This window comes from Stigmatopora argus, chromosome 13, assembly GCF_051989625.1.
Source record: "Stigmatopora argus isolate UIUO_Sarg chromosome 13, RoL_Sarg_1.0, whole genome shotgun sequence".
Lineage (NCBI taxonomy): Eukaryota > Metazoa > Chordata > Actinopteri > Syngnathiformes > Syngnathidae > Stigmatopora > Stigmatopora argus.
Genome location: NC_135399.1, coordinates 7,119,332 through 7,133,576, shown reverse-complemented (window position 1 = coordinate 7,133,576; position 14,245 = coordinate 7,119,332). Strand labels below are relative to the sequence as shown.

At 38.0% G+C, this 14,245-nt stretch overlaps 1 protein-coding gene across 1 annotated transcript; it reads left to right on the top strand.

The window, feature by feature from the left end:
- Nucleotides 1–7,956: 7,956 nt before the first annotated feature.
- On the top strand, nt 7,957–14,235 carry myl1 (myosin, light chain 1, alkali; skeletal, fast). The gene is made up of 6 exons (XM_077617743.1): nt 7,957–8,154; nt 9,589–9,616; nt 10,899–11,042; nt 12,394–12,567; nt 12,650–12,727; nt 13,750–14,235. Exons 1-6 carry the CDS (start codon nt 8,032–8,034, stop codon nt 13,776–13,778), a joined length of 576 nt encoding a protein of 191 aa, XP_077473869.1. The 5' UTR covers nt 7,957–8,031; the 3' UTR covers nt 13,779–14,235.
- Nucleotides 14,236–14,245: the final 10 nt, after the last annotated feature.

The window sequence follows — 14,245 nt, the reverse complement described above, 5'->3', positions numbered from 1 at the left end:
GCTCTGTGTTTAGCCCAGATGCGTTTAACCAATTACAGTTCAGGTCATTTTGCACAGTTATGTCAAAACAAGCCACATTTAGACGTTAATAATTTTATTTTTGGATACATAATTTTATTTAGCATTGTTTTCTTGACAGGTTTCTTTTCAAACGGATGGTTATTATTGATTATAATTATTGAACAATTTCTTAACTGATTAATTCACTACTTTAACTCATTTGGCTGCATTTTGCCAGTCTAATTTCTTTGGCCGTCTAGCACCATCAATGGCTTGAAAATTGAGTATTCACGGCCAACTTTCCCAGGTTAAGTTTATTGGTGGTCTATTGTCTTTTAAGATGTTTGTTGTTGTTGTTTTGTTTTGCTTTTTTTGCCTGATTTACCTTACCAAGTGTTTAAAAACAACATGTGAAGCTAAAGATATTGTTAATCCATCCAGTGACCAAATTTAAGTGACTACTACTTTTGTATTTACCTCAGGTGTGTCCAAATAACAGCCTGTTTTTTTTCATGGAAGATATCGAGTGTTGAAAATTGGGTAGGGTGGAAAAAGTTCACATAAATGATGATAATAACAATATATTTTATTACAGAAGGTTTTATAACTAAGCAAAAAAATATGAGGATAAAGATAAACTATAATGAGTAAAGATAACTCGTTTGGGTGCAGTTCCTTCATTTAAAAGGGGAAAAAAAGACCAAAAAGGGACCATGTGGACGGTCCATGGTGGGGGGATTAGAGTGGTCTGTGTATTTGCTGATCACTGCAAGACTGGTCCTCAACGGAGAAGGCTGCCTGACTGCCACTCTGCTGGGTTCAGCAGTCTGAACAAAGTGTGTGTGCGTGTGTATGTGGATGAATGCTGCGTGGACTCAGGAAATAGCACCGAATCTGAGTGAAAAGTGCTTTGTATTTTCAACTTTTTTTAATTAGCATGATCTGCCATACCTTGTACAAACTGGAGGTACTGTACATGCAAGACAAATTTGTGAATAAGCCATGCTCTATTATTTTGTGTGCATTAGCTCAAAATTTCCAGGTGAAATAAAGATTAGGTATACTATTCACCTATGAAGTAAATTTAGCCTTAGGTTGAGTTTTTTACACCGGTGCTCTACTGACATCCAGTGGTAAAAATTGTTTCATACGCCAAATTTGTATAATCTGACATTAAGGTTTTTAAAAACTTAAATTTAGACCACCATGTTGCATTGTATGTTTTTAATCTATTTCCCAGTAGTACAAAATAGTTTACGTGGCACAATTTTCATCCCAAGATTAATCATAACAATACATTTGAAATTGCCACCTCAAAGGCAGATATTTTTCACTGCAGCTTCCCAGATATAATATTATAATCATGTCTCAAGAAATTTCTGGGCAATACAGTAATTGGAAGTGATACGATTAGCCAGCGGAATGTATACTGTACGGGCTTGTATTACTGTTCAGACTCTGATTATGTGTTCTGAATTCTTTCGCTGATTGGCTGGCTTGAGGCCTAATGTGTCTATCCTCAGTGAAGGGACCCCACATTGTCCTCTGTTTCAAGAGGGGCTTTGAGATGGAAGACCAAGCTTAAGAGAGGACCAAAATAGATCAACAGGCTCCCTCGCTTGTCTTTGCCAGATTTACAAGGCCATTCCTGGCCCAGAGATGAGAGAAACAACATTTTCTTTCAATTATCCATTCAAACAACATTATTGACATTTCATCCAAGATTAGAATAGGTCCTCAGAGCTCACTGTCCTATAACGACCTCTTGTTTATGTACATTCACAATTGCTGTATTCATATTGTAATAGTATACTGTTCGTGGAAAAAGTATCTATAATTTTAATGTAGTATTACATGGTATTCTTCATCATTTCATATACATATGTGATGGACGTCTAATTCATTAAAGCGTTAGTCATGGCTGCAAAATGATCATCTTTTGATGCCAGTGATGGCACTAGGCATCCAATTCATTTGGATTAGGAGGGTTGGCAGCAATCATTTGTTGCCAGTGTCATAAAATCAAACTGGATTGACGTCTAGTGCCATCATTGGCAAAAAACGAGTTAAAATAGTGGTATTTTAAGGCTTGATTATGTAAAAGCATCTCCCCAGACATCATCATGCCAGTTATAGCCATGATATCATGTCATGAGATCTAGAGTTAAAGGAAGACGACACTCTTAACAGGCGGAGTTGTAGGGTTTATCCCTTTGGCTTCTATCTCATTCCCACTCTCTATCACAAATTTAAAAAAGTCTAGAGCAAGGGTGTCAGACCATTTTAGATATAATATTTAGATATTTTTTTAAATAAATGGATTAAAAGAACTGGATTAAAAGCCCTGAATATTCAGTTTTTTATAGATCAAAAACAATGTTTATTTTAGCTTTTTTACACATTTTTATATTTTAAAATGATTTCTGAACTAAAAACACAGAAAAAATGATTAAAAAATTACAATTATTGATTTAAAACGGGGAAAATCAGGAAATTTAATATACATCTATACTCTTCATTTTAATTTGATCCTAAAACAGAAAGTCGGCACTCATTATATACTTTCGTGGGCCACACAAAATGATGCGGCGGGCCAGATTTGGCCCCCGGGCCGCCACTTTGACACGTGGTCTCGAGAGAAACTTTGTTTACCATGACCCCTGGCTAATTCCTGTGTGGCCTGTAGAGGGATATTGCGAAACCGAGGTTGCTAAAGAGAGCAAGTGGTGAACAGCGAACGCATGGGCCCCCCTTAAGGAGTCATGGCCCTCGCTCTTCGAAATCCCAAGAAACTTCACACCTCTCTTTAGGGACTATAAATAGGGCCCATCTGTCCCCCAGGCTCAGTTACAGCCCCGTTCCGGACTGGAATGGTTGGACGCCAGTAAAGGAAGCAAACAGTATTTGAAAAGCAAGCTATGAGTGATGAAGCAGTGCAACAACCATGGTCTTTTTCTATAATCATCACACGTCCAGCAGGATGAGTAACAGTGGATATACAAAGTCGACACACCCTTGTTCGAATGGTTTGCTTAAGTGTGAACACCCTCTCTTTTTTGTATACAACATAAGAACAATATTCATTGGTAAAAGAAAATTACAAGTATATTTAGATACCTTGTCGCGGGTCACATCATAGTAAGTAACATAGCCATCACTGGGCAATGTTAAAGGTATAAGACAACCCGATAAATATTTACCTTACTGGTTGCCATTGACAGCAACTGATGTCCAGTCCATTTTGACTGGGAGCTTAGTCCTCTCAGTCCAAATGGATCAATGAGAGTTTTGATAGCTGATGAAGTATTGAGCGAAATTCGGACAAATTCTCTTATTTTAATTTAAAAATATATATATTTTAACCACCATAACCGCACCTGAATCAAAATAAATAATTGTTCAAGTAACATCTAATAAAAGCAACATATGAAAGGACAACAAAGCAAATTCAAAATTTTATGCACATAACTTAGTTAGTTTTTGGATCAATAAATTCGGAAATGTTCATCTTTTCGAAAAACATCATACATTTTTCCACTGAAAGTATTAAATTCTTCCATTGATGGAAAACTCTTTTTTTTCCAAGCCTATGCGGAGTTGATTGAGCATTTTTCTCATTATTCTTGGGTATCGGCACAGGATTGGATTCTTCGGGCTGTTCTTTATCTTCACTTTCAACAATTTCAGGTTGTGCAGTGTACGTTGCAACAATTTTTGTTTTGTAATCCCGCTGGTGGCAATATGATTGCGAGTGTGAATGGTCATTTGTCTCTCCGTGTGCCCTACGGCTAACTGGCGACCAGTCTAGGGTGTACTCTGCCTTTCGTCCAAAGCCAGCCATGATAGGCTCCAGCTACCCGCACTATAGAGGATGAATGAATAAATACATACATAGCAGGGGGGGACCAATCAATATTCTCTGATTTCTGGGGTCCTCAAACTTTTATAGATATTTTATTTTATTGAGATAAATGAAATCAAAAAACATAATGTGGCAGGCCAGGGCTGCTGGATTTGACACCTGTTTTTTAGTTTTATTGTATGATGCATGTTACGTTTTGAACGATATAAATTTTGAACGGCAACTCCGTCAACACCTCACCTCCCTTTGGATGGTGAAGCATCTGCCATCTTTGAAGTCTTACACCACTCATGCATGCTTTTTCCACCGGCTTAAGTTCTTCACGTTACATTAAGCACCAGGACGTCACGGTTGGCAAACAACCGTGTCCCCTATTCGGTGTCCTATCCACTTTGTCCTTCACAGTATAGTCAAGATTTCATTCTTGCCGTGTTTAAATGCTAACACTGAAACAGTAAACTCAAAAGTTCACATAAGGATGCCACCGAAAGATATTGGGGAAACAGGATTGATCACTGGATTTCCGTGACCGGACGTTTGGTCACCGGACGTTTGGTCGCCGGACGTTTGGTCGCCGGATGTTTGGTCGCCCGGACGTTTGGTCGCCCAGACGTTTGGTCGCCGGACGTTTGGTCGCCTGGGTGAATATAATTTTGAGAGCTGGTTTCAACAGTAGATGTTTAGATATTAAACTCTCTCTCGCATGAATATAATTTTGAGAGCTGGTTTCAACAGTAAACTCTGTCATGTTGTCAAACGTCCGGCGACCAAACGTCCGAGTACCCTGGATTTCTAAGAGGAGACTTTTAGAAAGTTTGTTAATAAAAGTTCATTAGATTTAAGACGGATAAGAAACTCCGATACAACTTTTTTGTTTTAATAATTTTGCTTTTACCTTTGTATTTAAATTTGAATCCCTTACAGTGCATTCATTCAACTCATTGACTGGGCACTCGGACGTTTCGTCGAAAGACGTTTGGTCCCCGGATGTTTAGTCCCCGGACATTTGGTCGACCGGACGTTTGGTAGAACGGACGGGGCGTCGACCGGACGTTTGGTAGAACTGACTCTCTCTCTCTCTCTTTTATGATTGTAATTTTGAGAGCGAGAGATTACCTGGTTTCTCGCTTTCAACAGTAAACTCTCTGTCTCTCTCTCTCTCATAATTTGACAGTGAGCGAACCCTGCGACCAAACGTCCGGTCGACGGCCCGTCCGTTCTACCAAACGTCCGGTCGACCAAACGTCCGGGGACCGAACGTCTTTCGACAAAAAGTCCAGTCACGCATTGGGCAGCCATTTACAGCATTAAATGCCGAGTCTATTTGACTGAACATCTGTTCATTTGGCCCTCCCAGTCAAATTAGATTGGAAATGTTCAGTATGGTGGTACTTTATGTGCTAAGTACTTTTTGGGGTGATGTTTGTGAGAAACACAGCCCTATCTAATAAGCCTCATATTGGTGTTATCGATTCTCTTTTTCGATTGTTTTTTAACTGAGAAATGGATATACTACATGAGTAAATGTGTGTTATCATCATACTAATTTTATTTGGTTACCACTTTTGTACTTTCTCTTAACAGACACCAACTTTAGTGTATTTAGTGTACTCAGGCTTGTGTTTGGTATTTATAGAACTGACTCATTGGACTTGCATGTCTTGCCCCAACTATGACAGCGTTGTTATCATTTCTTTTTTTCACAACCAAAAGAATTTGATAATCATTCAAGAGCAGACTTTTAAAAAAATGTTAAATATTTTTTCCTGTTCTGATGTGGCCTATATCTAGGTCATAGTGCCTGAAGCATTAAAACAGATATTAAGATGGAGTATCATGTACACCCCACCCTGAACATTCCCCAAGGAGTTGTGCCTGTTTACAAATAAGTAAAGTGTTACATTTTTAGTCACAGGTGAAAATCATTCATCCTCTGCTAATGGCTCTTAAGAAGGACTTGGTAACATTAAACCAAAACAAATTTAGAAACCGTTTGACCGTTTGACGTGGTTAGAGTATGAGATTATTCTACCCTGGAAACTGACTTGAACATGAAATATCCAGAGGTTCTAAAACTATGAAAAAAAAAAAAAGAAGAAAAACAATTAAGTCTCTGGGTTTAAATTTTCAGCATTTTTTTTACATTAACAAAGAGTAGAATAAATGCTACAAATTGCCATCTATTAGAGGTATGGAACTTGAGGTAAGAAAGAACCAATGCGATTTTAGTATAATTTTTGCATTTGTATTTATATTACTAAAACACCAATGCAAACACTCAATAAATAATAGCATTGACAATGCAACCACTGCCATGGTCACCAATGATGTTTTTTTCACATTACTAAATACCTTGAATGCACGACGAATACTATACACATTTAAATGAAAAGAAAACAAACAAGTGCCTGTTTTATTAAACCTGAATTAAGTGCTCGAGTGATCCATAGTGGAGCTCAAAATAGAATGGGGCACAGGTGCAAGAACTGGAGGCCACAGTTCCTATAGATGTGAAGAGACGCTAAATCTGAGAAGGTGCCGTACAGTACCGGCGGGTGAGCCTCCGTGACAGCTGAAGGACTGAGGCTTGCCCTAGTGGAGATAGGGTCAGAAAAAGCAAGTGTGTTTGGAAGTGTTCTGAGGGGAGGGAGCTCGTCTGCACCGCTGGCACTGTGACGAATATAGACAAGAATCAAGGAGAGCAGAATTGGCTCACTTAGCCTTGTCTGTATAACTGACATTGGCAGCTGAATGTCTTGTGTACGTCCTATCCTCCTCCAAAAAGATGGCCATTTGTTGAACACAGGTGTACTTTCACACACATCCTAAGTTACCTAATATATGTACATGATTCAGTATGTTATTTTGTGAAGTTCAATGTGCATGAGTATTTTATTTAGAATTCGCTACTTTGCCCGATAATGTACATTCGTTCATTTTCTGAACCGCTTATCCTCACAAGGGTCGGGTGCTGGAGACCAGCTGACTTCAGGCACCAGGCTAGGGACACCCTGAATTGGCGGCCAGTCAATCGCAGGGCACGAGGAGACGGACAACCATTCACTGTCACATTCATATCTAGGGGCAATTTAGAGTGTTCAACCAGCCTACCATGCATGTTTTTGGAATGTGAGAGGAAACCGGAGTAGCCGGAGAAAACCCACGCAAGCCCACGGTGAATATAGTAGTAGGAATAGTAGTAGTAGTAATAGTAGCAGTAGTGATAGGAATAGTAGTAGTAGTAATAGTAGTAGTGATAGTAATAGTAGTAGTAGAAATAGTAGTAGTAGTGATAGTAATAGTAGTAGTAATAGTAGTAGTAGTGATAGTAGTAGTAATAGTAGTAGTAGTGATAGTAATAGTAGTAGTAATAGAAGTAGTACTAGTAGTAGTGATAGTAGCAGTAATAGAAGTAGTGCTAGTAGTTGTGATAGTAATAGTAGTAGTAATAGTAGTAGTGATAGTAATAGTAGTAGTAATAATAGAAGTAGTACTAGTAGTAGTGATAGTAATAGTAGTAGTAGTAATAGAAGTAGTACTAGTAGTAGTAATGAAATACAATAAACAACTTTTCTACTATCGCCACTCCCCCACTCATTTAAAAAAAAAAATAATAATAATAATAATAAAAAATAAATTTATATATATATATATATATATATATATATATATATATATATATATATATATATATATAATGCACTTGTTTCAGTGCCATTTTTTCAATTGACTGAGAGGGGTTTAATGAATTAATACATGACAATTGGAATTGGACATCTAGCGCTGCCAATGGCAACCAATAAATTAAGTGAGTGCCCTATGTGTGGCTGAACAGGGTAAATTTACATTAAGGTTCAGTACCTAAAGGACCACTCTACTCTGCATATTCAATAATTGCAGGTCAAATGTTTGTATTGTAACTTATTGCTTTTCATTTTTTTCAAGATCTTGTGACGTAGGACCAATGTGCCATGTTTAGAGTGGGGCAACACACCCCTCCCAAGGAATACCCAATCCCCACACAAGGTCGGCCCTGTGGGGTCCAGGCAGAAAAATAGCCTCATATATATACGCCCAAAGGGCTGCTTGTGTGCTCTGAGTCTCCTCCACTTTGTTTGCACTCCTTGTGTTGTTACCCCTTCCCGGGAGTTGATTGACTTGAAGCTAAAATGGCACCTAAGAAGGACCCTAAGGCTCCCGTCAAGAAGGCCGAACCGGCAGCAGCACCTGCACCTGCCCCGGCCCCCGCACCTGCTCCCAAAGCCGCTGCTGTGGACCTGTCCGGCGTCAAGGTAGAAAAAAAAAAGTCTGCTAAGGGGGAAAACCCATTAAAGGACATAGTGCAACTAATTGGCTGCCATTGCGGGCACTAGATGACCAATCCATTTAGACTGGAGTTGGCTGGATCGCTGCCCTGCCAGACAGTCAAAATGGATTGGACGACGAGCACTGTCAATGGCATCTGAAGAGTCAACAGCAGATATTTTCTATTTATTTTTATTTATTTATTTTTACATTTTTTTAAAATAAAACAAGAACAAGAATTAAAAAAGTAAATGTCATTTTTTTAGGAATTTAAAAGTCATTTAAATAAAAAAAAATCTAAATTTTATTTATTAATTTGAAAATGTTAACTTCTAATTATTTAATATAAACAAAGAAAAAAAAATCATAACCAATCACCACAATTTAAATTAACTGGATGTTAATTGTACAAGGATGGTAATGAATTAAAAACTTTTTTTAAATAAACTGTTATAATATAGTGTTTTTATTTATTTTATATTTATCAATTAGTTTTCAGTAACATTTTATTATTGTTATTATAATTTTATTTATTCATAAAAAGATGTTTTTTTAAATATTGATGAATAATTATGATGATAACATACAATAATTTAATTAAGACCTGGCCTTCACATAGAGGGTCATTACCTTTTGGGATACTTGGACAAATTTAATCACCAAATATTACAGCCATCATGACCCAAAATGTTCTGTCCATGTATATTGGTTTATTGTGTTCAATTAAATGATTTTTTTTTAAATCACAAAAAAATATCCATCTGCCCTACAATGGGTTTCAACAAAATGAAATCAAATTAAATGAACTTATAGTTGTATATTTGGCAACGGTCATAACTGTCAGATATGTTCTTATATTATTTAGAAACAAAGATAACTTTTATAGTTCATAGTTGTTATCGATGATAATCTAATTAATATTTACGGGAGAAAAAAGTGATCAAAAGGCATATAGGTAGTGTGGTGCTATATAGTTAATGTGCACTCAAATCCAACTTTTTGAGTGTAGGAGTGAAAGTGACTGTATCCATATGGCCTGCGATTAAATGAATGGATGAAAGAATGTGTATCCTGTTTCCTGTAAAATGATGCAGGATTGCAATAGGTGCTTTGAGCACCTCACGTTAGAATTCTTAGACCCATGGCTAGCTCATTACTGACGTCTTTGATCCCACCCCCAGTCACTCAAGTGGTGTGAGGCCACCAAATGAGGGCATCTTAATGTAGCTAAAGATGGACCAACGCATATCGGGTGCCACCATGTGATGCTAAATCTGTCCAAGAGGCAAATATATTTCCAATTTAGACCTGATTTATTAGTCCACATTAGGAGAAATACCTTGTGAGGATGTTCTTTTGCTTGAGATGTCTATTTTGGTTCTGAATGCTCACTGAAATTGTTGCTCTCTACTCACCTCCAGATTGAATTCAGCGCAGACCAAATTGAAGGTATGAAGCTTGCAAAACCTTTGCATTTTCCTCATCACTGTACATAATAAACACATGCATTAATAGAACTCAGTGGTAAATTACACAATCCAAAGAACTGCCTTCCATGGTGAAGAGACTGGAATGTGCAAAGCTAATAGTCACATGTACCATTTTTACATCACAAAACAGTTCATTCCTGCTTTTGAAAAAATGTATTCCAAGTATTGCTAGTTGATTAAAACTCTAGAGCAAGGGTGTCAGACTCGGTTTGGTTCGAAGGGCCACATTAGCGTCAACTCGGTTTCGTGTGGGCCGGACCATTTTAGATATAATATTTAGATTTTTTTTAAATAAATGGATTAAAAGAACTGGATTAAAATCCCTGAATATTCAGTTTTTTTTATAGATCTAAAACAATGTTTATTTGAGCTTTTATATATATATATATATATATATATATATATATATATATATATATATATATATATTTAGATTTTACAAAATGATTTTTGAACTAAAAACACAGAAAAAATGGATTAAAAAATTACAATTATTGATTTAAAAAGGGGGGAAAACAGGAAATTTAATATACATCTATGCTCTTCATTTTAATTTGATCCTAAAACAGAAAGTCAGCACTCATGATTTACTTTCCCGGGCCACACAAAATGATGCGGAGGGCCAGATTTGCCCCCCGGGCCGCCCCTTTGACACGTGCTCTAGAGGAACACTAATCGAGTTGACCTGTTTGAATGATAGCACATCATGTTGCTCTCATCAGATCCACACTCACGACTTGCCTTTAAAAGGACGGGGGCTCATATTCTCAGCTATCAATTCCAAGGTGGTCTTTTAAAAGAGCCCCTAGCCTTGCTTAGAGTGAGCGAGACAGCTGAAATGGAAATAGTCTGAAGAGTGGCTGAGTTGTTCGGCAGTCTATCCATTCAGCCAATAATATCGCAACCTATAGATTTCCCTCGAGGAACTGCCTCCACCTGCTGTCATGCGGCCACAGCGAGAACATTGCTCAACATTGTGCACAAAATTAGAGTTGCTTGCCTTTTGAATCGGCCTCCGAAATAATCAATCACCACGTTCAGCAATCCCTGCAAAAACACTCCATCAATTGCTGGTTTTTACACAATCACATCCACTATTTTGAGGAAATCCCAATAATTGATGTAACACTTGAGTTAATGGAATCAAAGCTATATTGTTTAAAAACACACAATCAATCGGTCATTATCCAGTTTGAATCTGCACTTTTAACATAATGTTTTCATGTGGTGTGATCTCACAGACTACAAGGAGGCCTTCGGTCTGTTCGACAGGGTGGGTGACAACAAGGTGGCCTACAACCAGCTCGCCGACATCATGCGCGCTCTGGGACAGAACCCCACCAACAAGGATGTGAACAAAATGTTGGGAACCCCCTCCGCTGAGGGTAAGATTCATTAAACACCAGTAGCGGTCCGTGCATTTTCTCATAGCGCCTTCAAAGAGTCAATCCAACCCTCAAAAACTATTTTATGGCTAGAAAACCTCGACTGCAGCTACAGCTGTGACACATAAAAAATAATCAATAAATCAATGCACAAAAATGGGGTAAAATCCACTTCCTAGCAGCATTTAGTGATTGAATACAAACACTGGAGCTTTTCAGATATCAGAACCGGGCCCACAATTGAAATATTATTTAGGAATATAGCCATATTTTACTCACCAAAAATCATTTTTAACTGTACACAATATCCATCCTCCTTTCTTTCTTCTTTCTTTTCTATCGCCATCGAAGCTAATGATGAAAATTGAGCCTGTCCTGTCGTATTTCTGGCATAGTCCGTCTTAAAAATGGCTTTAAATCAACACAACAATATATTTGCTTGTGCAGCTAGCTCCAGATACAGTTTGGTAGTTCTGGCTAATCACTAGCCAATCATAGTTGGTGAAAGCAATGACGTATCCGTATTCCTATGCCTGCGACAAGGCATTGTTGTGTTGCCAACTCGAAATCTGATTGGTTAAAGCAACAGTCTTATCGACGCTTGTTTAATGCAGCAGAGCCTGCAGAACTGATTGTGAAGGCCTTGAGGCAGATTTCTGACCCTGGCAACAAATAATGGCTGAAATGTGATTGGTTAAATGCTTCAATATGAAAATACACATCTGGAAACAGTGCAACCAGGGGTAAAAGCAATGAAAGGAAGCTAACAGACAATTTGGAATTATTTAATAAGTATTGATGGACAAAATATAATTTAGGATTCAGATATTTCTTTGGCCAGCAGAGAAGGCCTTGAAGGCCCTGACGGCCCACCACTGTTAAACACTATATTACACCGGTAGATAAACGATATATTGGATAATTTCTTATAGTTGGATTACTAAAATAAAATGCCTGTGCAATAAATCTCAAGTCTTATTCCACATGGTAAATGTGTCATATTAATACATATAATACTTAAACTAAGGAAACAGATGAACAACCATACTATTGTTCAAATGGCTTTAATATTATTTCATGAATTTACTTCATGGCTGACCCTGGCGGTGATGGACATCCAATTACTTTTGATTGATCATTCGCTTTCAGCCTCTCCCAATAAAAATTGATTGGGCGTCAATGGTACTGAAACGTGATCATTCAATTGCCAGTCATCCCAGTGAGAATAGATTTAGTGAATTAACATGCTTATCAAAATGGTAATTCTCGGTTTACTTCTGATCAAGTGGCAATTATTCAAAAGTTGGCATTTCAATTCGTGGAATCAGTGTTATCGCCTTGTTGCAAATAGATATGGCCAACAAGAGAGTTGAGTTCGAGGCTTTCCTGCCCATGCTTCAGACCATCATCAACAGCCCAAACAAGGCCGGCTTTGAAGACTACGTTGAGGGTCTGCGTGTGTTCGACAAGGAGGGTAACGGCACAGTGATGGGCGCTGAGCTGCGTATTGTTCTGTCAACACTGGGTAAGTGATACTCCCACTGTTGGTTTAAGAGTAGTAGCTGCTAGGTTTTTATGATACTGATTGATGTTTTTCCCCCTTGCAGGAGAGAAGATGAATGAGACTGAGATTGACGCTCTCATGGCTGGTCAGGAGGATGAGAACGGCTGCATCAATTACGAGGGTGAGACACATGATGGCCATGTAGTGTAGTATTTCCTATGCGGCTGATACATAACTAGGTTTTCTGGTTGCTAACAAATTTAAAAGTAATATTACGGTGTGCTCTTAAAAAATGTACAGTTCCAAACATTCTATCTGGGAGAAACGACAGACAACGCCACATAGTATTTTCTTCTTCTAGTGGTACACCAAAGAATAACTTGATTATATCTTTTATCTGTCTTAAAAATATTTAATAATCGTTTTGAGTACGCTTTAGGTCAAGGGTGTCAAAGGTTGGTTCACGGGCCGCTTTAATGTCAATTTGATTTCACGTGGGCCGGACCAATTTAGATATAATATTTAGATTTTTTTATATAAATGGATTAAAAGAACTGGATTAAAAGCCCTGAATATTCAGTTTTTTATAGATCTAAAACAATGTTTATTTTAGCTTTTTTATATATTTTTAGATTTTACAAAATTATTTTTGAACTAAAAACACAGAAAAAAATGATTAAAAATTACAATTATTTATTTAAAAGGGGGAAAATCAGGAAATTTAATATACATCTATATTCTTCATTTTAATTTGATCCAAAAACAGAAAGTCGGCACTCGTAATTTACTTTCCCGGGCCACACAAAATGATGCGGCGGGCCAGATTTGGCCCCCGGGCCGCCACTTTGACACATGTGCTTTAGGTTTTTTATTCATTTCATTATATTAACATTTTAAATGATTATTCTGGCCTAATATATTATAGCCAAAATAGGATGTCTGCATATAAGGATGGAAGGATGGGGTAAACTTTTTTTTCTTTCAAAATGTGGACAAAGAAGAACTACAACTTTACCTTGTACTTTGCTTACGTTTAGAACAATGATAAATATATATATTTTTTAACCTTTATGATCATTACATTTAGAGCTAGAATTTTCCGGCATGCTGCTCAGGTTTCTGCAAATAATGCATTCCATTGAACTGACCTATTTAAATTATTTTGTCTCCTCCCTGTGCCCTGACCTGATCTTCAACATGCAGCCTTTGTCAAGCACATCATGTCAGTGTAAGGACCCCCCCACCGTGTTGGTGGTGGTGAGCATCGAGTATGTGCAGACCCCATGGTGTCGTGACATTCACTCGCTGCTTCCTGGACCACCTGAGGAAGCAGAACAAACAAAGGACTATGAGAGGCCATTTCTAAATCCTTTTATTGTTTAGTTCCACACGTTTTTATCCTCGTCTCCAACTGGTGCTCCTCCTTCGGTTCCGGACGTGTTCCTAAATTCCCATCTTCCAAAGTCCCTCTGCCTAATTGGCCGTGTCGCTAGATTTTGCAGTGAAGGAGGGTGGTGGGAGAATGAGGACCCTCCCCTCCTGTCACTCGTTGGCCATCAGTCCGAGCGACTGCTTCGGCATGGGACTGGCCACCGACACCGATTGCCTTATCATCTGACCCATCCCGAGTCTTAAGTTATTGTACTCTTCTCCTCTGCCATTTCACAATAAACTTTTCACAAGTTACCATTTTATTCCC

Excerpts from the sequence above, each read along its gene's own strand:
- myl1 (XM_077617743.1), top strand. The coding sequence starts at position 8,032 with ATGGCACCTAAGAAGGACCCTAAGGCTCCCGTCAAGAAGGCCGAACCG. Across the intron at positions 11,043-12,393 it reads GGGAACCCCCTCCGCTGAGG|ATATGGCCAACAAGAGAGTT; the intron begins GTAAGATTCATT and ends TGTTGCAAATAG. Across the intron at positions 12,728-13,749 it reads CGGCTGCATCAATTACGAGG|CCTTTGTCAAGCACATCATG; the intron begins GTGAGACACATG and ends TTCAACATGCAG.